We start from the raw sequence: 26802 nt of genomic DNA, 5'->3' as shown, positions 1-26802 counted from the left end.
ACGTAAAACTATGTCAAGAGTCTGTACAGACAAGATGAGCCACTGAACTGGTTAAGAAATGGTGGCAACACCACTTGTACAGTATTGGGGTGGCCATCTGCAGCAGCTACTGATAGATGAATTCTTAAACACAGATTCCATTTCACTCAATTTTAAAGTCGGCACAACAAAAAAAATGCACCAACTCACCTGCTTGATAATTCCTGGCTCCAATTGTCTGCGGAGTGGTGCCACTGAATGGCTGCAAGGAAGATTTTAAAAACATTTTTGAAGTAATAAATGGAACACCAGAAGCCGGTTCACCATCTTTCAAATTACTCATCATTTGTTACTGGTACAAGGCAGTTTTTGTGGGATGTGTTTATTTTGTCAACAAGATCTTGCAACCACTCCCCAAAGCACTGTTTCAACAACAAATACAGACATTCAGAAGCCCGAAAGCAAAGAATATTTTTGGAGTATTTTCTTCAAAATTTCCATTTGTCAACATATATAAATTGTGAGGAGGTTCAGAAACAAATCTAATTTTGTTTTTATATTTAAGAAAATGATTAAACAACAATTAGAATAACCAAATTCATAAGACTGGATTTCTCTACTTCTCACCTTTTAAATCCTCTTGCCAAACCATAGAATATTCCCCACACAAAGAATAAAGGCAGGCAATCTGCTCCCAGGAGTCTACTAACTTGTGCTAATCAAAATGTGCATGATTGCAGCTAGGGAATACCCAATTTCTTTGGAAAGTAAAAGTAGGAGCTGCACATGTGCAGAATCAAAAGGGAACAAATGTGAGTCCATTAAAGTTTGAGTAACATTGTGCCACCCATGCCAATTTGTTGCAGTTGTATAAACCTATGAGCTATTTACATTGAAAGCTTTCACCTGGGAAAATTATATTAATTCATCATGCTGTATTGGCATGGATAGAGATTAGTAGGAAAGTAAGTTGTGAAGAGGACATATGGAGCCTTCAAAGTGAAACCGCAAATGGAATATAATGTGGAAAAATGCAAAATTGTCCATTTTGTCAGGAGAATAAAAAAGCATATCAGCTAAATGGTAAGAGATTGGAGAGATTAGAGTTTCAGAGGGATCAGTAGGTGTCCCAGTGTATGTATCGCCAAAGGTATAGCAAGTAATTAGGAAAGCTAATAGAATGTTATAATTTGTGAGGCGAACTGATTACAAAAGTAGGGAAGTTATGGTTCAGTTATACAGGGTACTGGTGAGACCAGATTTGGAGTACAGTGTACAGGACTGGTTTCCTTATTTAAGGAAAGATTGAACTGTTTCCAACGCTTTTAGGACCGGGTTTAATAGACTAATATCTAGAATAGGTGGATTCTCTTGAGGAAAGGTTGGACAGGCGAGCCTTGTATCCGCTGGAGCTTAGAAGAGCAAGAGGCGACTTGATTGAAACATAGAAGATCCTGAGGAGTCTTAGCAGGGTGGATGTGGAAGGTGGTTTCCTCACGTGGGAAATCTAGAACTAAGGGGTCACTGTTTAAAAAGAAAGGGTCATCCCATTTAAGACCGAGATGAGGAGAATGATTTTCTCCAAGAGGGTCGTGAGCTTTTGGAACTCTCTTCCTCAAAAAGGTAATGGAAGCAGAGTTTTTGAATATTTTCAAAGTAGAGGTAGATAGTTTTTTGATAAGTGGGGTTTAAGAAAGGCTATTGCAAGGAGGCAGGAATGTGGAGTTGAGGTTACAATTAGATAAGCCATCATCTTACTGAATGGGATAGCAAGCTTAAGCGACAAAGTGCTTGATCCTGCTCCCAATTCATATGTATGATGATAATAATCTTGATTGGTGTCACAAGTAGGCTCTCATTAACACTGCAATTAAATTACTGTGAAAATCCCCTAGTCGCCACACTCCGGCGCCTGTTCAGGTACACGAGGGAGAATTCAGAATGTCTAATTCACCTAACAAACACATCTTTCGGGACTAGTGGGAGGAAACCAGAGCATCCGTAGAAAACCCACGCAGACACGGGGAGAATGTGCAGTCTCTACACAGACAGTTACCCAAACTGAGGGATCCTGGCACTGTGAAGCAACAGTGCTAACCACTGTGCTACCGTGGCGCCCACTGTCATTGTTGTCAAGTCTGCTCGGCTGAATACCTTTTCATGACAGCAAAGACGGTGTGTAGTAGCATGAGAGAATTGGTATATTAATTGGCAACTGGAATGGCACGTGGAAAGTGAGACATTACAGCCTTCATCTAGATTATGGACATCGGTCTATCCTGTCCTTTTTTTGGAAAGCACGTCAAGTCAGACTTTGACATCAAATGTATCCCAGACTTAAGGTAAAATGAGCAAATCACTACATATTTATAGAAAAATTCACATACCTCTGCCATATTACTGATGACAATTGCCATGATAATTCCATAAATTGCAACAGCTTCACAGAAAATGATGCTGCAATATAATGTTAAAAAAATAATTATTCCTGGTGAACTGCTCCTTAACCACTGCCAGGTTTACCATCTGTTCACCATTACGGTCACCTTTGTCTGTCTGTGACTGTATATTTGTCAACCTCCATTTTCACAGACAGGTTTATTTCCGAAGCATCTGCTTCTTGCACTACCTCATTCCATGTAGAAACTAGCATTAAGATTCAGGTTTGTTCTCAATATTTCTCAATCATTCTCACCAAGAGTTCCCACAAGCAAGAACACATTTTCTGTGATCTGAAAGTATTGGTAGAAGTGTAGAATATACAGTACAGAAACAGTCAATTCTGGTCAAGCTGGCGTTTATACTCCTGGATTCACTAGAGTGCAAACATCTACCATATAAAACTCCTTAATAATTTTGTTTAAAAGGTGTTAATGCTTCTCTCAAGTTTCTTTTTTAGAAATAGGAGTTTCAACCCAATCAACCTTTGCTAAAAAGGTACATCCACCTCATTCTGGTGACATTACTTCCTGTACGTTCTTCAGTGTTGCAATATCTTCTATAGCAATAAGTAAATCAGAACAGTGCAGAATGTTCTAAATTTAGTCGAACCAAGGTAATGTAACATTACCTCTCTAGTTTTATATTCTATTCCTAAGGGGTGGCACGGTAGCACAGTGGTTAGCACAGTTGCTTCACAGCTCCAGGGTCCCAGGTGCGATTCCCGGCTTGGGTCACTGCCTGTGCGGAGTCTGCATGTTCTCGGCGTGTCTGCGTGGGTTTCCTCCGGGTGCTCCGGTTTCCTCCCACAGTCCAAAGATGTGCAGGTTAGGTGGATTGGCCATGTTAAATTGTCCTTGGGTTAGGTGGGGTTACTGGTGTACGGGAATAGGGTGGAGGTGATGGCTTAAGTGGGGTGCTCTTTCAAAGAGCCAGTGCAGACTCGAAGGGCCGAATGGCCTCCTTCTGCACTGTAAATTCTATGATCATTCTGTGAGGATTAGTCTAGTAATGAAAACCAGGCCGTATCAAATTATACAGCTACATTGAGTGATTCATGCATTTAATTCTCTGCTTCTTTACCCCGCTAACTTTCTTTACCTTCCAAAGAATAACTGGTCTCTTTATTTCCCACAAAACTAGCTCACCTTGTTCCTAATGAATTTCATTTGGCATTTATACACCCGTTCACCAAGCCCATTGACACCCGTTCACCAAGCCCCAGGGGCTGGTTTAGCACACTGGGCTAAATTGCTGGCTTTTAAAGCAGACCAAGACAGGCCAGCAGCATGGTTCAATTCCCGTACCAGCCTTCCCGAACAGGCGCCGGAATGTGGCGACTAGGGGCTTTTCACAGTAACTTCATTGAAGCCTACTTGTGACAGTAAGTGAGTTTCATTCATTTCATTTTATGTGCAACTGGTGAAGTCCGCCACATTATTACCCTAAATAATCAGATTTTTTAAAAAAAACAAAATTTTCTAGGTGTGGCTTGCCTGCAAGATGATATTTATTTTTCGTTCCTGTAACCACAATGCTACGTTGTGCCTCCCCTCCACCACAATTTGATGCAATCTGCAAATTTGGATTACATACCTCAACTTCCAAAGACCAAATCATTAATGCATGTGGGAAGTAACTGTGATCCCAGTACAGCTCCCCACCAGACACATGTTCCCATTTCCTGCCGGTCTCCGAGCAGTTATGATACTGGATTAACAATCCAGTGGTCATCAATTCAAAGGCCACCATGGCAACTTGTGAAAACTAAGGAAGTAAATCGAAACAATGAAATTAAAGCTCAAATGGTTCGCTAATGTCTTTCAGGGCAAGGAACCTGCCACAGCTACCCTTCTATGAGGACAATTCCACATAATCTAGCCTCCACATTGTATTCTTAATTACATTCATTCTTAACTCCCTGGGGAGCCTCATCAAACTGTTCAGTTAACGCCCCGAGAGAGCCTCATCAAACCACTCAGTTGTTAAGATGACTAGGAACAAAGAATAAATATCGTCTTGCCACCTGGAGAATTTTGGTTTTTAAAATCTGATAATTTAGGGCAAACAATCCTCCCTTTTACTGTGAGCCTGCTATTGGATCGTATGTAGGACTTCGCTTTATCATGTCACTTCAGAGACGGCATCAACCATTGAAGACAATTTGAGTAACAGGGTAAATTATTAAACAGGCTTAGTCACAATAAAACTGAACAGTACAATAACTAACTAGGAGGCTAGAAAGACAGATTAATCAAAACAAATTAGGCATTAAGATGAATTATTTTGTAGAACTAAAGATGAAGTACTTGTCAAAAAAGTATTTAATCCCAACAAAAAAGAAATACAGCCTTTAAGAATTGTGCAAGCAAGGAGCTAAATTCATCCTCCTGTTTCATGGCGAGATTAATTGAACTATCAATAACAGGACTGTGCGGTGTTCTACACGCACAATTCCTTTGATGATGTCAATCTAACTTTCAATGAACTAACAAACCCCATTTATCATTTGTTTATGCATATCTTTGTAGGCCCATTATTTCAGCTTGTTCTTATCCCAGTTAATTAGCCTTTCCTCCTTCTATGACCCATCTCTGACTCTACTTATGCTCTGTTTCTTTGATGACTGCAAGCTGTTCACCATATTATTGGCTCTGTGACAAGAGTCAACATACCTGACCTAACGTACCATTTCCCTCATTCTTAATTTAGTTTATTTTAATAAAGAAGTTATCTTCTAGTTCTGATAAACGGTTCAGCCTGAAAAGTTAACTGTGTCCTCTCTTCAGATGTTGAAGGACGTTCTGATAATACCCAGCATTTTGTTTTTTGTTAGAAATCTACAGAGATGCATCAAAAACCAGAACTGAACTAAAAACTCTGTACAAAACCAATAACGGTTATCTGGAATGGACCACGTCTCAAAAACATTATCCTGCAACATCAGTTACAACCCGATGAGTAGAAAATCTCAACAATTCATAAAAAGAAAATTTACATTTAAAATCCTATTTTGCCCCATCTTAGTCTCCCATAACACATGGCAGATGTAATGCCTGTTGGTTGTTTTAAACGCAAACTAGAAAACCAAATCCCCCATCCAATTCCTACAAACAAGCACCCCGATATCAGCAGTAGTGCTGGAGAGAGATTATTTTGTCCAAAAATGCTTGCAATTGATTGACATAATAGGTGTATTATTTTAAATCGGTGTTATCATTTTTTAAACACACTCACATAAATTAAGGGTTATATTAAAACAATTACCTGACGAGATTTTTGGTTTTAATCCTAGGTGCCTTCACACCCCCACCAAGAATACTGGAGCCAGTGATGTAAATCCCCCTGAGTAAGCAAAAAACACAAGGAAGTGGTTATGCCGGTTTCTTTTCCAATAAAACCTTATTCCTAAGATAATAGCACAGGCAGACAACCAATTCTCAAGGGTTAGTGGGAAGTGGGGAGGTGAGTCGCACATTACAGAATATTTGACGTCTGACCTATTCTTGTAGCTACATCATTTATAAATTTGGTGATGGTAATGACATTGACATTAAATGTTATGAGGAGGTGTTGTGTTGGGGATGGTTATTACCGGGCACTTGAATGACCCAAAATGTTAGGTGCCATTTATTGGCCCAAGACTGGATGTTTTTTCCCTCAATATTTTTATTGGAATTTTTGCACTTAATATAAAAACAAGAACCAAAACAACAACAACACCAGCACAAGTAGCCACCATGTCCGTGACAGTAGGCCAAGTAATATCTCCTTACATTATTTTGAAGTGTTCTTATTGGGATTTTTAACATTTAGTTGGAAGTGCAGCACTCCCTCAGCACTGATCCTCCCACAGTGCGGCGCTCCCTCAGTACTGACCCTCCGAGTGTGCGGCGTTCCCTCGGTACTGACCCTCCGACAGTGCGGCGCTCCCTTTGTACTGACCCACCCACAGTGCGGCGCTCCCTTAGTACTGACCATCCGACAGAGCGGCGCTCCCTCAGTACTGACCCTCCGAAAGTGTGGCACTCCCTCAGTACTCACCCTCCGACAGTGCTGCGCTCCCTCCGCACTGACCCTCTGACAGTGCGGCGCTCCATCAGCACTGACCCTCCAACAGTGCGGTGCTCCCTCAGTACTGACCCGCCCACAGTGCAGCGCTCCCTCAGTAGTGACCCTCCCACAGAGAGGCGCTCCCTCAGTACTGACCCTCCCACAGTGTGGCGCTCCCTCAGTACTGACCCTCCGACAGTGCGGCGCTCCCTCAGTACTGACCCTCCCACAGTGCGGCGCTCCCTCAGTATCGGCCCTCCCACAGTGCTACGCTCCCTCAGTACTGACCCTTCAACAGTGCGGCGCTCCCTCAGTACTGACCCTCCGACAGTGCGGCCCTCCCTCAGTACTGACCCTCCGACAGTGCGGCGCTCCCTCAGTACTGACCCTCCGACAGAGCAGCGCTCCCTCAGTACTGACCCTCCCACAGTGCGGCGCTCACTCAGTACTGACCCTCCGACACAGAGGCGCTGCCTCAGTACTGACCCTCCGACAGGGCGGTGCTCCCTCAGTACTGACCCTCCGATAGTGCGGCGCTCCCTCAGCACTGACCCTCCGACAGTGCAGCGCTCCCTCAGTACTGACCCTCCCACTGTGCAGTGCTCCCTCAGTACTGACCCTCCCACAGTGCGGCACTCCCTCAGGACTGACCCTCCCACAGTGCGGCGCTCCCTCAGTACCGACCCTCCCACAGTGCGGCGCTCCCTCAGTACTGACCCTCCCACAGTGCGGCGCTCCCTCAGTACTGACCCTCACACAGTGCGGCGCTCCCTCAGTACTGACCCTCCGATAGTGTGGTGCTCCCTCAGTACTGACCCTCCCACAGTGTGGCGCTCCCTCAGTACTGACCCTCCCACAGTGCGGCGCTCCCTCAGTACTGACCCTCCCACAGTGCGGCGCTCCCTCAGTACTGACCCTCTGACAGTGCGGCACTCCCTCAGTACTGACCGACAGTGCGGTGCTCCCTCAGCACTGACCCTCCGACAGTGCTGCGCTCCCTCAGTACTGACCTTCTGACAGTGCGGCGCTCCCCGAGTACTGACCCTCCGACAGTGCGGCGCTCCCTCAGCACTGACCCTCCGACAGTGCGGCGCTCCCTCAGCACTGCCCCTCCCACAGTGCGGCGCTCCCTCAGTACTGACCCTCCCACAGAGCGGCGCTCCCTCAGTACTGACCCTCTGACAGAGAGGCGCTGCCTCAGTACTGACCCTCCGACAGGGCGGCGCTCCCTAGGTACTGACCCTCCCACAGTGCGTTGCTCCCTCAGTACTGACCCTCCGACAGTGCTGCGCTCCCTCAGTACTGACTCTCCCAGTGCGGCGCTCCTTCAGGACTGACCCTCCCACAGTGCGGCGCTCCCTCAGTATTGACCCTCCCACAGTGCGGCACTCCCTCAGTACTGACACTCCCACAGTGTGGCGCTCCCTCAGTACGGACTCTCTGACAGTGCGGCGCTCCCTCAGTACTGATCCTCCCACAGTGCGGCACTCCCTCAGTACTGACCCTCCCACAGTGCTGCACTCCCTCAGTACTGACCCTCCCACAGTGCTGCGCTCCCTCAGCACTGCCCCTCCCACAGTGCGGCGCTCCCTCAGCACTGACCCTCTGACAGTGCGGCACTTCCTCAGTACTGACCCTTGAACAGTGCGGTGCTCCCTCAGTACTGACCCTCTGACAGTGCGGCGCTCCTTCAGTACTGACACTCCCAGTGCGGCGCTCCCTCAGTACTGACCCTCTGACAGTGCGGTACTCCCTCAGTACTGACCCTCCGACAGTGCGGCGCTCCCTCAGTATTGACCCTCCCACAGTGCGGCACTCCCTAAGTACTGACCCTCTGACAGTGCAACGCTCCCTCAGTACTGACCCCCCGACAGTGCGGTGCTCCCTCAGTACTCACCCTCCGACAGTGCGGCGCTCCATCAGCACTGACCCTCCAACAGTGCGGTGCTCCCTCAGTACCGACCCTCCCACAGTGCAGCGCTCCTTCAGTACTGACCCTCCCACAGAGCGGCGCTCCCTCAGTACTTAACCCTCCCACAGTGCGGCGCTCCCTCAGTACTGACCCTCCGACAGTGCGGCGCTCCCTCAGTACTGACCCTACGATAGTGCGGCGCTCCCTCAGCACTGACCCTCCGACAGTGCAGCGCTCCCTCAGTACTGACCCTCCCACAGTGCGGCACTCCCTCAGGACTGACCCTCCCACAGTGCGGAGTTCCTCAGTACCGACACTCCCACAGTGCGGCGCTCCCTCAGTACTGACCCTACAACAGTGCGGCGCTCCCTCAGTACTGACCCTCCCACAGTGCGGCGCTCCCTCAGTACTGACCCTCCGATAGTGTGGCGCTCCCTCAGTACTGACCCTCCCACAGTGTGGCGCTCCCTCAGTACTGACCCTCCCACAGTGCGGCGCTCCCTCAGTACTGACCCTCCCACAGTGCGGCGCTCCCTCAGTACTGACCCTCTGACAGTGCGGCACTCCCTCAGTACTGACCGACAGTGCGGTGCTCCCTTAGTACTGACCCTCCGACAGTGCTGCGCTCCCTTAGTACTGACCTTCTGACAGTGCGGCGCTCCCCGAGTACTGACCGTCTGACAGTGCGGCGCTCCCTCAGCACTGACCCTCCGACAGTGCGGCGCTCCCTCAGCACTGCCCCTCCCACAGTGCGGCGCTCCCTCAGCACTGACCCTCTGACAGTGCAGCACTTCCTCAGTACTGACCCTTGAACAGTGCGGTGCTCCCTCAGTACTCACCCTCCGACAGTGCGGCGCTCCCTCCGCACTGACCCTATGACAGTGCGGTGCTCCATCAGCACTGACCCTCCAACAGTGCGGTGCTCCCTCAGTACTGACTCTCCCACAGTGCAGCGCTCCCTCAGTACTGACCCTCCCACAGAGCGGCGCTCCCTCAGTACTGACCCTCCGACAGTGCGGCGCTCCCTCAGCACTGAACGACCCTCCGACAGGGCGGCGCTCCCTCAGAACTGACCCTCCCACAGTGCGGTGCTCCCTCAGTACTGACCCTCCGACAGTGCGGTGCTCCCTCAGTACTGACCCTCCCAGTGCGGCGCTCCTTCAGGACTGACCCTCCCACAGTGCGGCGCTCCCTCAGTATTGACCCTCCCACAGTGCGGCGCTCCCTCAGTACTGACTCTCCCACAGTGCGGCGCTCCCTCAGTACTGATCCTCCCACAGTGTGGCGCTCCCTCAGTCCTGACCCTCCGACAGTGCGGCGCTCCCTCAGTACTGACCCTCCCACAGTGCGGCACTCCCTCAGTACTGACCCTCCCACAGTGCTGCACTCCCTCAGTGCTGACCCTCCCACAGTGCTGCGCTCCCTCAGTACTGACCCTCCCACAGTGCGGCGCTCCCTCAGCACTGACTCTCTGACAGTGCGGCACTTCCTCAGTACTGACCCTTGAACAGTGCGGTGCTCCCTCAGTACTGACCTTCCCACAGTGCGGCACTCCCTCAGTACTGACCCTCTGACAGTGCGGCGCTCCCTCAGTACTGACCCTCCCACAGTGCGGCACTCCCTCAGTACTGACCCTCCCACAGTGCTGCACTCCCTCAGTACTGACCCTCCCACAGTGCTGCGCTCCCTCAGTACTGACCCTCCCACAGTGCGGTGCTCCCTCAATACTGACCGTCCGACAGTGCGGCACTCCCTCAGTACTGACCCTCTGACAGTGCAGCGATCCCTCAGTACTGACCCTCTGACAGTGCGGCCCTCCTTCAGTACTGACACTCCCAGTGCGGCGCTCCCTCAGTACTGATCCTCTGACAGTGCGGCACACCCTCAGTACTGACCCTCAGTGCGGTGCTCCCTTAGTACTGACCCTCCGACAGTGCTGCGCTCCCTCAGTACTGACCTTCTGACAGTGCGGCGCTCCCCGAGTACTGACCCTCTGACAGTGCGGCGCTCCCTCAGCACTGACCCTCCGACAGTGCGGCGCTCCCTCAGCACTGCCCCTCCCATAGTGCGGCGCTCCCTCAGTACTGACCCTCCCACAGAGCGGCGCTCCCTCAGTACTGACACTCCCACAGCGCGGCGCTCCCTCAGTACTGACCCTCCGACAGAGGCGCTGCCTCAGTACTGACCCTCCGACAATGCTGCGCTCCCTCAGTACTGACCTTCTGACAGTGCGGCGCTCCCCGAGTACTTACCCTCTGACAGTGCCGCGCTCCCTCAGTACTGACCCTCCCACAGTGCGCTGCTCCCTCAGTACTGACCCTCCCAGTGCGGCGCTCCTTCAGGACTGACCCTCCCACAGTGCGGTGCTCCCTCAGTATTGACCCTCCCACAGTACCGACTCTCCCACAGTGCGGCGCTCCCTCAGTACCGATCCTCCCACAGTGCGGCGCTCCCTCAGTACTGACCCCCCCACAGTGCGCCGCTCCCTCAGTACTGACCCTCCAACAGTGCGGCACTCCCTCAGTACTGACCCTCTGACAGTGCAGCGCTCCCTCAGTACTGACCGCCTGACAGTGCGGTGCTCCCTCAGTACTCACCCTCCGACAGTGCGGCGCTCCCTCCGCACTGACCCTCTGACAGTGCGGCGCTCCATCAGCACTGACCCTCCAACAGTGCGGTGCTCCCTCAGTACTGACCCTCCCACAGTGCAGCGCTCCCTCAGTACTGACCCTCCCACAGAGCGGCGCTCCCTCAGTACTGACCCTCCCACAGTGCGGCGCTCCCTCAGTACTCACCCTCCGACAGTGCGGCGCTCCCTCAGTACTGACCCTCCCACAGTGCGGCGCTCCCTCAGTATTGACCCTCCCACAGTGCTACGCTCCCTCAGTACTGACCCTTCAACAGTGCGGCGCTCCCTCAGTACTGACCCTCCCACAGTGCGGCGCTCCCTCAGTTCTGACCCTCCCACAGTGCGGTGCTCCCTCAATACTGACCGTCCGACAGTGCGGCACTCCCTCAGTACTGACCCTCTGACAGTGCGGCGCTCCTTCAGTACTGACACTCCCAGTGCGGCGCTCCCTCAGTACTGACCCACAGTGCGGTGCTCCCTTAGTACTGACCCTCCGACAGTGCTGCGCTCCCTCAGTACTGACCTTCTGACAGTGCGGCGCTCCACGAGTCCTGACCCTCTGACAGTGCGGCGCTCCCTCAGCACTGACCCTCTGACAGTGCGGCACTTCCTCAGTACTGACCCTTGAACAGTGCGGTGCTCCCTCAGTACTCACCCTCCGACAGTGCGGCGCTCCCTCCGCACTGACCCTCCCACAGTGCAGCGCTCCCTCAGTACTGACCCTCCCACAGAGCGGCGCTCCCTCAGTACTGACCCTCCGACAGGGCGGTGCTCCCTCAGTACTGACCCTCCCACAGTGCGGTGCTCCCTCAGTACTGACCTTCTGACAGTGCGGCGCTCCCCGAGTACTGACCCTCTGACAGTGCGGCGCTCCCTCAGTACTGACCCTCCCTCAGTGCGGCGCTCCCTCAGTACTGACCCTCCCACAGTGCGGTGCTCCCTCAGTACTGACCCTCCCAGTGCGGCGCTCCTTCAGGACTGACCCTCCCACAGTGCGGCGCTCCCTCAGTATTGACCCTCCTACAGTGCGGCGCTCCCTCAGTACCGATCCTCCCACAGTGCGGCGCTCCCTCAGTACTGACCCCCCCACAGTGCGGCGCTCCCTCAGTACTGACCCTCCAACAGTGCGGCACTCCCTCAGTACTGACACTCCCAGTGTGGCGCTCCCTCAGTACTGACCCTCTGACACTGCGGCGCTCCCTCAGTACTGACCCTCCCACAGTGCGGCACTCCCTCAGTACTGACCCTCTGACAGTGCGGCGCTCCCTCAGTACTGACACTCCCACAGTGTGGCGCTCCCTCAGTACGGACTCTCTGACAGTGCGGCGCTCCCTCAGTACTGACCCTCCCACAGTGCGGCACTCCCTCAGTACTGACCCTCCCGCAGTGCTGCGCTCCCTCAGTACTGACCCTCCCACGGTGCTGCGCTCCCTCAGTACTGACCCTCCCACAGTGCGGCGCTCCCTCAATACTGACCGTCCGACAGTGCGGCGCTCCCTCAGCACTGACCCTCCGACAGTGCGGCGCTCCCTCAGCACTGCCCCTCCCACAGTGCGGCGCTCCCTCAGCACTGACCATCCCACAGTTCGGCGCTCCCTCAGTATTGACCCTCCCACAGTGCTACGCTCCCTCAGTACTGACCCTTCAACAGTGCGGCGCTCCCTCAGTACTGACCCTCCCACAGTGCGGCGCTCCCTCAGTACTGACCCTCCGACAGAGAGGCGCTGCCTCAGTACTGACCAGCCGACAGGGCGGTGCTCCCTCAGTACTGACCCTCCGACTGGGCGGTGCTCCCTCTGTACTGACCCTCCCACAGTGCGGTGCTCCCTTAGTACTGACCCTCTGACAGTGCGGCACTCCCTCAGTACTGACCCACAGTGCGGTGCTCCCTTAGTACTGACCCTCCGACAGTGCTGCGCTCCCTCAGTACTGACCTTCTGACAGTGCGGCGCTCCCCGAGTACTGACCCTCTGACAGTGCGGCACTTCCTCAGTACTGACCCTTGAACAGTGCGGTGCTCCCTCAGTACTCACCCTCCGACAGTGCGGCGCTCCCTCCGCACTGACCCTCCAACAGTGCGGTGCTCCCTCAGTACTGACCCTCCCACAGTGCAGCGCTCCCTCAGTACTGACCCTCCCACAGAGCGGCGCTCCCTCAGTACTGAACCTCCGACAGTGCAGCGCTCCCTCAGTACTGACCCTCCGACAGAGAGGCGCTGCCTCAGTACTGACCCTCCGACAGGGCGGCGCTCCCTCAGTACTGACCCTCCCACAGTGCGGTGCTCCCTCAGTACTGACCCTCCGACAGTGCTGCGCTCCCTCAGTACTGACCTTCTGACAGTGCGGCGCTCCCCGAGTACTGACCCTCTGACAGTGCGGCGCTCCCTCAGTACTGACCCTCCCTCAGTGCGGCGCTCCCTCAGTACTGACCCTCCCACAGTGCGGCGCTCCCTCAGTACTGACCCTCCCAGTGCGGCGCTCCTTCAGGACTGACCCTCCCACAGTGCGGCGCTCCCTCAGTATTGACCCTCCTACAGTGCGGCGTTCCCTCAGTACCGACTCTCCCACAGTGCGGTGCTCCCTCAGTACCGATCCTCCCACAATGCGGCGCTCCCTCAGTACTGACCCCCCCACAGTGCGGCGCTCCCTCAGTACTGACCCTCCAACAGTGCGGCACTCCCTCAGTACTGACCCTCTGACACTGCGGCGCTCCCTCAGTACTGATCCTCCCACAGTGCAGCACTCCCTCCGTACTGACCCTCTGACAGTGCAGCGCTCCCTCAGTACTGACCCTCCAACAGTGCGGCACTCCCTCAGTACTGACACTCCCAGTGTGGCGCTCCCTCAGTACGGACTCTCTGACAGTGCGGCGCTCCCTCAGTACTGACCCTCCCACAGTGCGGCACTCCCTCAGTACTGACCCTCCCACAGTGCTGCGCTCCCTCAGTACTGACCCTCCCACAGTGCTGCGCTCCCTCAGTACTGACCCTCCCACAGTGCGGTGCTCCCTCAATACTGACCGTCCGATAGTGCGGCGCTCCCTCAGCACTGCCCCTCCCACAGTGCGGCGCTCCCTCAGCACTGACCCTCTGACAGTGTGGCACTTCCTCAGTACTGACCCTCCAACAGTGCGGTGCTCCCTCAGTACTGACCCTCCCACAGTGCAGCGCTCCCTCAGTACTGACCCTCCCACAGAGCGGCGCTCCCTCAGTACTGACCCTCCCACAGTGCGGCGCTCCCTCAGTACTGACCCTCCGACAGTGCGGCGCTCCCTCAGTACTGACCCTCCCACAGTGCGGCGCTCCCTCAGTATTGACCCTCCCACAGTGCTACGCTCCCTCAGTACTGACCCTTCAACAGTGCGGCGCTCCCTCCGTACTGACCCTCCCACAGTGCGGCGCTCCCTCAGTACTGACCCTCCGACAGAGAGGCGCTGCCTCAGTACTGACCCTCCGACAGGGCGGTGCTCCCTCAGTACTGACCCTCCGACTGGGCGGCGCTCCCTCTGTACTGACCCTCCCACAGTGCGGTGCTCCCTTAGTACTGACCCTCCGACAGTGCTGCGCTCCCTCTGTACTGACCTTCTGACAGTGCGGCGCTTCCCGAGTACTGACCCTCTGACAGTGCAGCGCTCCCTCAGTACTGACCCCCCGACAGTGCGGCGCTCCATCAGCACTGACCCTCCAACAGTGCGGTGCTCCCTCAGTACTGACCCTCCCACAGTGCAGCGCTCCCTCAGTACTGACCCTCCCACAGAGCGGCGCTCCCTCAGTACTGACCCTCCGACAGTGCGGCGCTCCCTCAGTACTGACCCTCCCATAGTGCGGCGCTCCCTCAGTATTGACCCTCCCACAGTGCGGCGCTCCCTCAGTACTGACTCTCCCACAGTGCGGCGCTCCCTCAGTACTGATCCTCCCACAGTGCGGCGCTCCCTCAGTACTGACCCCCCCACAGTGCGGCGCTCCCTCAGTACTGACCCTCCAACAGTGCGGCACTCCCTCAGTACTGACACTCCCAGTGTGGCGCTCCCTCAGTCCTGACCCTCCGACAGTGCGGCGCTCCCTCAGTACTGACCCTCCCACAGTGCGGCACTCCCTCAGTACTGACCCTCCCACAGTGCTGCACTCCCTCAGTGCTGACCCTCCCACAGTGCTGCGCTCCCTCAGTACTGACCCTCCCACAGTGCGGCGCTCCCTCAGCACTGACTCTCTGACAGTGCGGCACTTCCTCAGTACTGACCCTTGAACAGTGCGGTGCTCCCTCAGTACTGACCCTCTGACAGTGCGGCGCTCCCTCAGTACTGACCTTCCCACAGTGCGGCACTCCCTCAGTACTGACCCTCTGACAGTGCGGCGCTCCCTCAGTACTGACCCTCCCACAGTGCGGCACTCCCTCAGTACTGACCCTCCCACAGTGCTGCACTCCCTCAGTACTGACCCTCCCACAGTGCTGCGCTCCCTCAGTACTGACCCTCCCACAGTGCGGTGCTCCCTCAATACTGACCGTCCGACAGTGCGGCACTCCCTCAGTACTGACCCTCTGACAGTGCGGCGCTCCTTCAGTACTGACACTCCCAGTGCGGCGCTCCCTCAGTACTGATCCTCTGACAGTGCGGCACTCCCTCAGTACTGACCCACAGTGCGGTGCTCCCTTAGTACTGACCCTCCGACAGTGCTGCGCTCCCTCAGTACTGACCTTCTGACAGTGCGGCGCTCCCCGAGTACTGACCCTCCCATAGTGCGGCGCTCCCTCAGTACTGACCCTCCCACAGAGCGGCGCTCCCTCAGTACTGACCCTCCCACAGCGCGGCGCTCCCTCAGTACTGACCCTCCGACAGAGAGGCGCTGCCTCAGTACTGACCCTCCGACAATGCTGCGCTCCCTCAGTACTGACCTTCTGACAGTGCGGCGCTCCCCGAGTACTTACCCTCTGACAGTGCCGCGCTCCCTCAGTACTGACCCTCCCACAGTGCGCTGCTCCCTCAGTACTGACCCTCGCAGTGCGGCGCTCCTTCAGGACTGACCCTCCCACAGTGCGGCGCTCCCTCAGTATTGACCCTCCCACAGTACCGACTCTCCCACAGTGCGGCGCTCCCTCAGTACCGATCCTCCCACAGGGCGGCGCTCCCTCAGTACTGACCCCCCCACAGTGCGGCGCTCCCTCAGTACTGACCCTCCAACAGTGCGGCACTCCCTCAGTACTGACCCTCTGACAGTGCAGCGCTCCCTCAGTACTGACCGCCCGACAGTGCGGTGCTCCCTCAGTACTCACCCTCCGACAGTGCGGCGCTCCCTCCGCACTGACCCTCTGACAGTGCGGCGCTCCATCAGCACTGACCCTCCAACAGTGCGGTGCTCCCTCAGTACTGACCCTCCCACAGTGCAGCGCTCCCTCAGTACTGACCCTCCCACAGAGCGGCGCTCCCTCAGTACTGACCCTCCCACAGTGCGGCGCTCCCTCAGTACTCACCCTCCGACAGTGCGGCGCTCCCTCAGTACTGACCCTCCCACAGTGCGGCGCTCCCTCAGTACTGACCCTCCCACAGTGCTACGCTCCCTTAGTACTGACCCTCCGACAGTGCTGCGCTCCCTCTGTACTGACCTTCTGACAGTGCGGCGCTTCCCGAGTACTGACCCTCTGACAGTGCAGCGCTCCCTCAGTACTGACCCCCCGACAGTGCGGCGCTCCATCAGCACTGACCCTCCAACAGTGCGGTGCTCCCTCAGTACTGACCCTCCCACAGTGCAGCGCTCCCTCAGTACTGACCCTCCCACAGAGCGGCGCTCCCTCAGTACTGACCCTCCGACAGTGCGGCGCTCCCTCAGTACTGACCCTCCCATAGTGCGGCGCTCCCTCAGTATTGACCCTCCCACAGTGCGGCGCTCCCTCAGTACTGACTCTCCCACAGTGCGGCGCTCCCTCAGTACTGATCCTCCCACAGTGCGGCGCGCCCTCAGTACTGACCCCCCCACAGTGCGGCGCTCCCTCAGTACTGACCCTCCAACAGTGCGGCACTCCCTCAGTACTGACACTCCCAGTGTGGCGCTCCCTCAGTCCTGACCCTCCGACAGTGCGGCGCTCCCTCAGTACTGACCCTCCCACAGTGCGGCACTCCCTCAGTACTGACCCTCCCACAGTGCTGCACTCCCTCAGTGCTGACCCTCCCACAGTGCTGCGCTCCCTCAGTACTGACCCTCCCAGTGCGGCGCTCCTTCAGGACTGACCCTCCCACAGTGCGGCGCTCCCTCAGTATTGACCCTCCCACAGTACCGACTCTCCCACAGTGCGGCGCTCCCTCAGTACCGATCCTCCCACAGTGCGGCGCTCCCTCAGTACTGACCCCCCCACAGTGCGGCGCTCCCTCAGTACTGACCCTCCAACAGTGCGGCACTCCCTCAGTACTGACCCTCTGACAGTGCAGCGCTCCCTCAGTACTGACCGCCCGACAGTGCGGTGCTCCCTCAGTACTCACCCTCCGACAGTGCGGCGCTCCCTCCGCACTGACCCTCTGACAGTGCGGCGCTCCATCAGCACTGACCCTCCAACAGTGCGGTGCTCCCTCAGTACTGACCCTCCCACAGTGCAGCGCTCCCTCAGTACTGACCCTCCCACAGAGCGGCGCTCCCTCAGTACTGACCCTCCCACAGTGCGGCGCTCCCTCAGTACTCACCCTCCGACAGTGCGGCGCTCCCTCAGTACTGACCCTCCCACAGTGCGGCGCTCCCTCAGTACTGACCCTCCCACAGTGCTACGCTCCCTCAGTACTGACCCTTCAACAGTGCGGCGCTCCCTCAGTACTGACCCTCCCACAGTGCGGCGCTCCCTCAGTTCTGACCCTCCCACAGTGCGGTGCTCCCTCAATACTGACCGTCCGACAGTGCGGCACTCCCTCAGTACTGACCCTCTGACAGTGCGGCGCTCCTTCAGTATTGACACTCCCAGTGCGGCGCTCCCTCAGTACTGACCCACAGTGCGGTGCTCCCTTAGTACTGACCCTCCGACAGTGCGGCGCTCCCTCAGCACTGACCCTCTGACAGTGCGGCACTTCCTCAGTACTGACCCTTGAACAGTGCGGTGCTCCCTCAGTACTCACCCTCCGACAGTGCGGCGCTCCCTCCGCACTGACCCTCCCACAGTGCAGCGCTCCCTCAGTACTGACCCTCCCACAGAGCGGCGCTCCCTCAGTACTGAACCTCCGACAGTGCGGCGCTCCCTCAGTACTGACCCTCCGACAGAGAGGCGCTGCCTCAGTACTGACCCTCCGACAGGGCGGCGCTCCCTCAGTACTGACCCTCCCACAGTGCGGTGCTCCCTCAGTACTGACCCTCCCACAGTGCTGCGCTCCCTCAGTACTGACCTTCTGACAGTGCGGCGCTCCCCGAGTACTGACCCTCTGACAGTGCGGCGCTCCCTCAGTACTGACCCTCCCTCAGTGCGGCGCTCCCTCAGTACTGACCCTCCCACAGTGCGGTGCTCCCTCAGTACTGACCCTCCCAGTGCGGCGCTCCTTCAGGACTGACCCTCCCACAGTGCGGCGCTCCCTCAGTATTGACCCTCCTACAGTGCTGCGCTCCCTCAGTACCGACTCTCCCACAGTGCGGCGCTCCCTCAGTACCGATCCTCCCACAGTGCGGCGCTCCCTCAGTACTGACCCCCCCACAGTGCGGCGCTCCCTCAGTACTGACCCTCCAACAGTGCGGCACTCCCTCAGTACTGACACTCCCAGTGTGGCGCTCCCTCAGTACTGACCCTCTGACACTGTGGCGCTCCCTCAGTACTGACCCTCCCACAGTGCGGCACTCCCTCAGTACTGACCCTCTGACAGTGCGGCGCTCCCTCAGTACTGACACTCCCACAGTGTGGCGCTCCCTCAGTACGGACTCTCTGACAGTGCGGCGCTCCCTCAGTACTGACCCTCCCACAGTGCGGCACTCCCTCAGTACTGACCCTCCCACAGTGCTGCGCTCCCTCAGTACTGACCCTCCCACAGTGCTGCGCTCCCTCAGTACTGACCCGCCCACAGTGCGGTGCTCCCTCAATACTGACCGTCCGACAGTGCGGCGCTCCCTCAGCACTGACCCTCCGACAGTGCGGCGCTCCCTCAGCACTGCCCCTCCGACAGTGCGGCGCTCCCTCAGCACTGCCCCTCCCACAGTGCGGCGCTCCCTCAGCACTGACCCTCCCACAGTGCGGCGCTCCCTCAGTACTGACCCTCCCACAGTGCGGCGCTCCCTCAGTACTGACCCTCCGACAGAGAGGCGCTGCCTCAGTACTGACCCTCCGACAGGGCGGTGCTCCCTCAGTACTGACCCTCCGACTGGGCGGTGCTCCCTCTGTACTGACCCTCCCACAGTGCGGTGCTCCCTTAGTACTGACCCTCTGACAGTGCGGCACTCCCTCAGTACTGACCCTCCCTCAGTGCGGCGCTCCCTCAGTACTGACCCTCCCACAGTGCGGTGCTCCCTCAGTACTGACCCTCCCAGTGCGGCGCTCCTTCAGGACTGACCCTCCCACAGTGCGGCGCTCCCTCAGTATTGACCCTCCTACAGTGCGGCGTTCCCTCAGTACCGACTCTCCCACAGTGCGGTGCTCCCTCAGTACCGATCCTCCCACAATGCGGCGCTCCCTCAGTACTGACCCCCCCACAGTGCGGCGCTCCCTCAGTACTGACCCTCCAACAGTGCGGCACTCCCTCAGTACTGACACTCCCAGTGTGGCGCTCCCTCAGTACTGACCCTCTGACACTGCGGCGCTCCCTCAGTACTGATCCTCCCACAGTGCGGCACTCCCTCCGTACTGACCCTCTGACAGTGCAGCGCTCCCTCAGTACTGACCCTCCAACAGTGCGGCACTCCCTCAGTACTGACACTCCCACAGTGTGGCGCTCCCTCAGTACGGACTCTCTGACAGTGCGGCGCTCCCTCAGTACTGACCCTCCCACAGTGCGGCACTCCCTCAGTACTGACCCTCCCACAGTGCTGCGCTCCCTCAGTACTGACCCTCCCACAGTGCTGCGCTCCCTCAGTACTGACCCTCCCACAGTGCGGTGCTCCCTCAATACTGACCGTCCGATAGTGCGGCGCTCCCTCAGCACTGACCCTCCGACAGTGCGGCGCTCCCTCAGCACTGCCCCTCCCACAGTGCGGCGCTCCCTCAGCACTGACCCTCTGACAGTGCGGCACTTCCTCAGTACTGACCCTCCAACAGTGCGGTGCTCCCTCAGTACTGACCCTCCCACAGTGCAGCGCTCCCTCAGTACTGACCCTCCCACAGAGCGGCGCTCCCTCAGTACTGACCCTCCCACAGTGCGGCGCTCCCTCAGTACTGACCCTCCGACAGTGCGGCGCTCCCTCAGTACTGACCCTCCCACAGTGCGGCGCTCCCTCAGTATTGACCCTCCCACAGTGCTACGCTCCCTCAGTACTGACCCTTCAACAGTGCGGCGCTCCCTCCGTACTGACCCTCCCACAGTGCGGCGCTCCCTCAGTACTGACCCTCCGACAGAGGCGCTGCCTCAGTACTGACCCTCCGACAGGGCGGTGCTCCCTCAGTACTGACCCTCCGACTGGGCGGCGCTCCCTCTGTACTGACCCTCCCACAGTGCGGTGCTCCCTTAGTACTGACCCTCCGACAGTGCTGCGCTCCCTCTGTACTGACCTTCTGACAGTGCAGCGCTCCCTCAGTACTGACCCCCCGACAGTGCGGCGCTCCATCAGCACTGACCCTCCAACAGTGCGGCGCTCCCTCAGTACTGACCCTCCGACAGTGCGGCGCTCCCTCAGTACTGACCCTCCCATAGTGCGGCGCTCCCTCAGTATTGACCCTCCCACAGTGCTACGCTCCCTCAGTACTGACCCTTCAACAGTGCGGCGCTGCCTCAGTACTGACCCTCCGACTGGGCGGTGCTCCCTCTGTACTGACCCTCCCACAGTGCGGTGCTCCCTTAGTACTGACCCTCTGACAGTGCGGCACTCCCTCAGTACTGACCCACAGTGCGGTGCTCCCTTAGTACTGACCCTCCGACAGTGCTGCGCTCCCTCAGTACTGACCTTCTGACAGTGCGGCGCTCCCCGAGTACTGACCCTCTGACAGTGCGGCACTTCCTCAGTACTGACCCTCTGACAGTGCGGCGCTCCCTCAGTACTGACCCCCCCACAGTGCGGCGCTCCCTCAGTACTGACCCTCCAACAGTGCGGCACTCCCTCAGTACTGACACTCCCAGTGTGGCGCTCCCTCAGTACTGACCCTCTGACACTGCGGCGCTCCCTCAGTACTGATCCTCCCACAGTGTGGCACTCCCTCCGTACTGACCCTCTGACAGTGCAGCGCTCCCTCAGTACTGACCCTCCCACAGTGCGGCACTCCCTCAGTACTGACACTCCCACAGTGTGGCGCTCCCTCAGTACGGACTCTCTGACAGTGCGGCGCTCCCTCAGTACTGACCCTCCCACAGTGCGGCACTCCCTCAGTACTGACCCTCCCACAGTGCTGCGCTCCCTCAGTACTGACCCTCCCACAGTGCTGCGCTCCCTCAGTACTGACCCTCCCACAGTGCGGTGCTCCCTCAATACTGACCGTCCGATAGTGCGGCGCTCCCTCAGCACTGACCCTCCGACAGTGCGGCGCTCCCTCAGCACTGCCCCTCCCACAGTGCGGCGCTCCCTCAGCACTGACCCTCTGACAGTGCGGCACTTCCTCAGTACTGACCCTCCAACAGTGCGGTGCTCCCTCAGTACTGACCCTCCCACAGTGCAGCGCTCCCTCAGTACTGACCCTCCCACAGAGCGGCGCTCCCTCAGTACTGACCCTCCCACAGTGCGGCGCTCCCTCAGTACTGACCCTCCGACAGTGCGGCGCTCCCTCAGTACTGACCCTCCCACAGTGCGGCGCTCCCTCAGTATTGACCGTCTGACAGTGCAGTGCTACGCTCCCTCAGTACTGACCCTTCAATAGTGCGGCGCTCCCTCCGTACTGACCCTCCCACAGTGCGGCGCTCCCTCAGTACTGACCCTCCGACAGAGAGGCGCTGCCTCAGTACTGACCCTCCGACAGTGCGGTACTCCCTCAGTACTGACCCTCCGACAGTGCGGCGCTCCCTCAGTATTGACCGTCTGACAGTGCAGTGCTCCCTCAGTACTGACCCCCCGACAGTGCGGTGCTCCCTCAGTACTGACCCCCCCCACAGTGCGGCACTCCCTCAGTACTGACACTCCCAGTGCGGCGCTCCCTCAGTACTGACCCTCCCACAGTGCGGCGCTCCCTCAGTACTGACCCTCCCACAGTGCGGCGCTCCCTCAGTACTGACCCCCCCGGTGCGGCACTCCCTCAGTACTGACACTCCCACAGTGTGGCGCTCCCTCAGTACTGACCCTCCCACAGTGCGGCGCTCCCTCAGTACTGACCCTCCCACAGTGCGGCGCTCCCTCAGTACTGACTCTCCCACAGTACTGACCCTCCCACAGTGCGGCGCTCCCTCAGTACTGACCCCCCCGGTGCGGCACTCCCTCGGTACTGACACTCCCACAGTGTGGCGCTCCCTCAGTACTGACCCTCCCACAGTGCGGCACTTCCTCAGTACTGACCCTTGAACAGTGCGGTGCTCCATCAGTACTGACACTCCCAGTGCGGTGCTCCCGCAGTACTGTCCGTCCGACAGTGCGGCACTCCCTCAGCACTGACCCTCCGACAGTGCGGCGCTCCCTCAGCACTGACCCTCCCACAGTGCGGTGCTCCCTCAGCACTGACCCTCTGACAGTGTGGTGCTCCCTCAGTACTGACCCTCTGACAGTGCGGCACTCCCTCAGTACTGACCCTCTGATAGTTTGGCACTCCCTCAGTACTGACCCTCTGATAGTTTGGCTCTCCCTCAGTACTGACCCTCTGATAGTGCGGCGCTCCCTCAGTACTGACCCTCCCACAGTGCGGCACTCCCCTTCTCCTTCTCCCTCCCCCTCCCCCACCCTACAGTTCTTACTCCAAGGGAAATCTATAAGGGCAGCTGCGCAGGGGTAATAATCTCCCCTTCTCCCCATCCTGGGCTGGTGTCATCAGATAACGAGACACCCTCATACCTGTTCCCATCACACCCCCCGCCCATTGCCAGGTCATGTCAGAGGCTGTGTGTGTGTGTGACAGAGAGAGAGAGAGAGATGATTCACATCGGGAGCGCCTTCGACCCCGCTGATTGCGGAACCGGGATCACCGAACCTGTAATTCCGGATCTCCCGGTTCCAGCTGGGAAGTGTCCGAGGTCTGTCGATTCAGGTTTCCCCTCAGACTCGGTGTGTGTGTAGATACCAACACTGCATTGCAAAGTCCCAGCCTTGACGTTACACTCACTGGGCAGCATTGTAGGCACAGACACATCTCTCTCTCGCACACACACAGGTCCTGCCCTCCTCCCTGTCACAATGGGGATCCAGAGGGCAGTGGGGTGAGGGGGGAAAGAGACAGAGAGAAAAAGGACAAGGATTCTAATCCCCCCCCCGCTCCGGTGAGAGCAGTAGGGGGAATTTAAGTTTTAAAAAACCCAAAAAAAACCTTTAGTTTGAAGAATTATACAAAACTTTACATTTGTATTTACAATTACTGCCAGAACTCTTTACTCTGTTTACAATGGAAAAAGGCCATCCAGAACTCAGTCTGGGGCAGGACCAGAACACGTGGATGTGGTTGGCCGGGACCCCCCGTCACCGCTCGCACCTATCCTCCTCCTCTGGGAAGAACCAACTCATGCGGATCTTAGTAATGTGCGCTCAGTGCACTACCTTGGGCTGCACCAGGCGTAGCCCGGCACCAAAGGTGGAGTCGATCCTGTGCAATGCCTCGATTCTGAGACTTCCCCCTATCTCCATGCCCAGCTCCTCCCCCCATTTCCACCTGGTCTCGCCCAGTGGGGTCCTGACCTTTTCATTCATAGATGTCGCCATGTTGGTCGTCACCTAACCAGTCCAGCCCTACCATTGTGTCCAGAAATGTGTGTCCGGGTCTCCTCGAGGAGAAAGTCACGCAGCTGCAAGTACCTGAGCTCATTCCCTTTCCAGAGTTGGAGTCTCTCTGAGAGTTCCCCAGGGTCGCCAGTCAATCGCCCACGTACATGTCCTCTACCCTCAAGTGTCCCTTTGTCCTCCCTCCATGTCCCAAATGGGACGTCTAGACTCGCACTGAACCGGTGGTTGTTGCAGATGGGGGCATCTGGAGACATCTCGCGAAGCTTGAAATGGTGCCTGAACTGGCTCCATGTCCTTTAGTGTGACCACTACCACCTGGGTCCTGGAATCTGTCGGGGGGGGGGTGTGCCGGGCTCGGAGAGATGTCTTTGTGCAGGAGGCCTCCTCCATTCAACCCAGTCCACCGCCCAAGACTGGATGATGTTCTAGTTTTGCTATATGTGGGTATGGCTGTCTTTATTAACTGAGGAACTGCTTTGTCTAACACAAAGTACATCTTGTTGATCCTTGTAACTTCTCTTTATTTAAAAATATCCATGATTCAAGGTACAAATAGTTATTACATTTATGCACGTATTTTGGGCATCCTGGTCAAATTTAGGCACTGATACTGATGAGAAAAAACATCTTACCATGCAGCACCCACGACAGACAATGAGATAGCCAACCCAATTCCCAGGTTTGCCCACATGAAGGGAGACGTTTCTGTTAAAAACCTATCAGGAATAGAAAACAAACATTAACATGAATTAAAATAAAAGCAAATTACTGCGGATATAGGAATCTGAAACCGAAGAGAAAATGCTGGAAAGTCTCAGCAGGTCTGGCAGCATCTTTAGGGAGAGAGTCCCCCTACAGATGCTGCCAGACCTACTGAGATTTTCCAGCATTTTCTCTTTGATTAACATGGATTGAATCGCTTTGTACTTTTTCACTTCATGTCAGTAAGCACCAAGTATAGTAAAAGCTTTCTTAAAATGTTTAAGTCAAAAAGTGACTTGCTAATTGAAACCAAAAATGTCGACCTGGACATGAAAGATTTCGTGTCAATAATAATAATAACAATCGCTTATTGTCACAAGTAGGCTTCAATGAAGTTACTGTGTAAGGCCCCTAATGTACCAGCAGGACATCCAGTGGGGTTATGTAGGGGGAAGACGTGCTCGAAGTGGCTCCGGCTAGGGTACCGTTCTTCTGGTCCTTTTCACTGAGCCAATGGCAGACATGTTATTGTCTGTGGGTCTTTGGTGGGCACCTCGTTGGTCCAAGTTAATGCATAAGCTCCAAACTGGGACAATACGGGTTTTATTAATAAGCTGCTAGCCTCCATCCCTGATTTGGATTCGCATCAGCTTATTTTGGAGGGTTACTTAAACTGTGTTCTGGATCCCGGAATGGATTAGTCCAGGCCCAAATCACTGACTCCATCAGGGGTGGCAATGGTGTTGGTTGTCATGGAGCAGATGGGATGGGGCAGATCCGTGGTGATTTTTTTGCACCTGGGTGATAAGATTTTTCCTTTTTCTCCCATGTCCACCAGGTATACTCATGTATCAACTTTTTTGTGGTAGGTAGGTATCTCCTCCCTTCGGTGGAGGGGACGGGTTACTCTGCAACTGTGATTTCAGATCATGCCTTTCTTTTGTTGATTTGGCACTAGAGTCAGGTCCTTCCCAGCATCCACCATGGAAATTGGATACCGTATTATTAGCAGACAAGAGATTTTGTCAACGCATGTCCACTACCTAGGGGAATACATTAAATTTAATAAAAGTGAGTCTATCCCACTGTCTATACAGAGGGGAGACCTTAAGGTGGTTAACGGGTGTGAGATAATTTCCTACAAAGTGCACATGGGAAAGACTGCGAGAGCTGAGCGGCAGAGACTGGTGGACTCCATCCTGGAGGTGGATTATCAGTACTCACTTGGCCCAATCTTGGAGTTGCTGGTGAGCAGGAAAATTTTGCAGACACAATTTGAATTAGCAACGGGTAAGGCGATAGGCCAGCTGCAACGTTCGAGGGGTGTATTTTATGAACACAGGGAGGCCAGTCACCTTTTATTTCACCAGCTGAGACGACAGGCGGCTTCCCAGGAGCAGATACAAGACTAGAGTGGAAGCCTGGTTTCCGCCCCGCCTCAGGTCAATGTGGTTTTTGAAACATTTTATCGGGATCGCGATAGACCCCGGTGGAGAGCTCAGCTATGAAGGCTTTTCTGATGAGTTATCCATCCCAGTGGTGGAGAGGGAGAGGTGGGGAAGAGTTGGAATCCCTGTTATGCCCATGGAAATTAGGAAATGCATTGGGTTGATGCAGTTGGTAAAGCTCCTGGCCCTGATGGCTTCCCCATTGAGTTTTCCAAGTTTGCAGAACAATTGGTCCCTCTAATTTTAGATATGTTTAACGACTCCTTGTCCCGGGGTTCATTGCCAGTTACACTTGCGCAGGCCTCTATTTCCCTGATCCTGAAGACAGACGAGGACCCTGCGGAATGTGGGTCGTACCGACCAAATTTGCTTTTAAATGCGGATGCCAAGTTACTTGCAAAGTGCTGTCACTGCAGTGGGAACCCTGCCTCCCAGAGGTGATCTCGGAAGACCAGACAGGCTTTGTCAAGGGCAATTGTCAGCCAATATACGTCGGCTATTAAATGTCGTCCTCACCTCTTCTTCAGTGCACGAACTGGAGATAATTGTTTCCTTGGACACTGACAAGACGTTTAATAGGGTGGTGTGGGGGTATCTCAGAATCTTGGAAGGTTTGGATTTGGACTAAAGTTTATATCCTGGATTAGTTTATTGCATAGGGCCCCCACTGCTAGTGTCTGTACAACTGCTT

General features: G+C 56.0%; 1 protein-coding gene across 1 annotated transcript in view; it reads right to left on the bottom strand.

The window, feature by feature from the left end:
* Nucleotides 1–26802, bottom strand: part of atp6v0b (ATPase H+ transporting V0 subunit b) — a 59604-nt gene that overhangs the window by 7763 nt on the left and 25039 nt on the right. The window contains exons 3-6 of the mRNA XM_072510741.1: nt 24594–24677; nt 5686–5763; nt 2367–2436; nt 190–241 (exon numbers count right to left, since the gene is read on the bottom strand). Coding sequence (XP_072366842.1) covers nt 190–241; nt 2367–2436; nt 5686–5763; nt 24594–24677 — 284 coding nt within the window. The remainder of the gene's footprint in view (nt 1–189; nt 242–2366; nt 2437–5685; nt 5764–24593; nt 24678–26802) is intronic.

Source organism: Scyliorhinus torazame, chromosome 7, assembly GCF_047496885.1.
Source record: "Scyliorhinus torazame isolate Kashiwa2021f chromosome 7, sScyTor2.1, whole genome shotgun sequence".
In the NCBI taxonomy this organism is placed as follows: domain Eukaryota; kingdom Metazoa; phylum Chordata; class Chondrichthyes; order Carcharhiniformes; family Scyliorhinidae; genus Scyliorhinus; species Scyliorhinus torazame.
The sequence above is the reverse complement of the archived record's forward strand: the minus strand, read 5'-3'. Positions and strand labels throughout refer to the sequence as shown.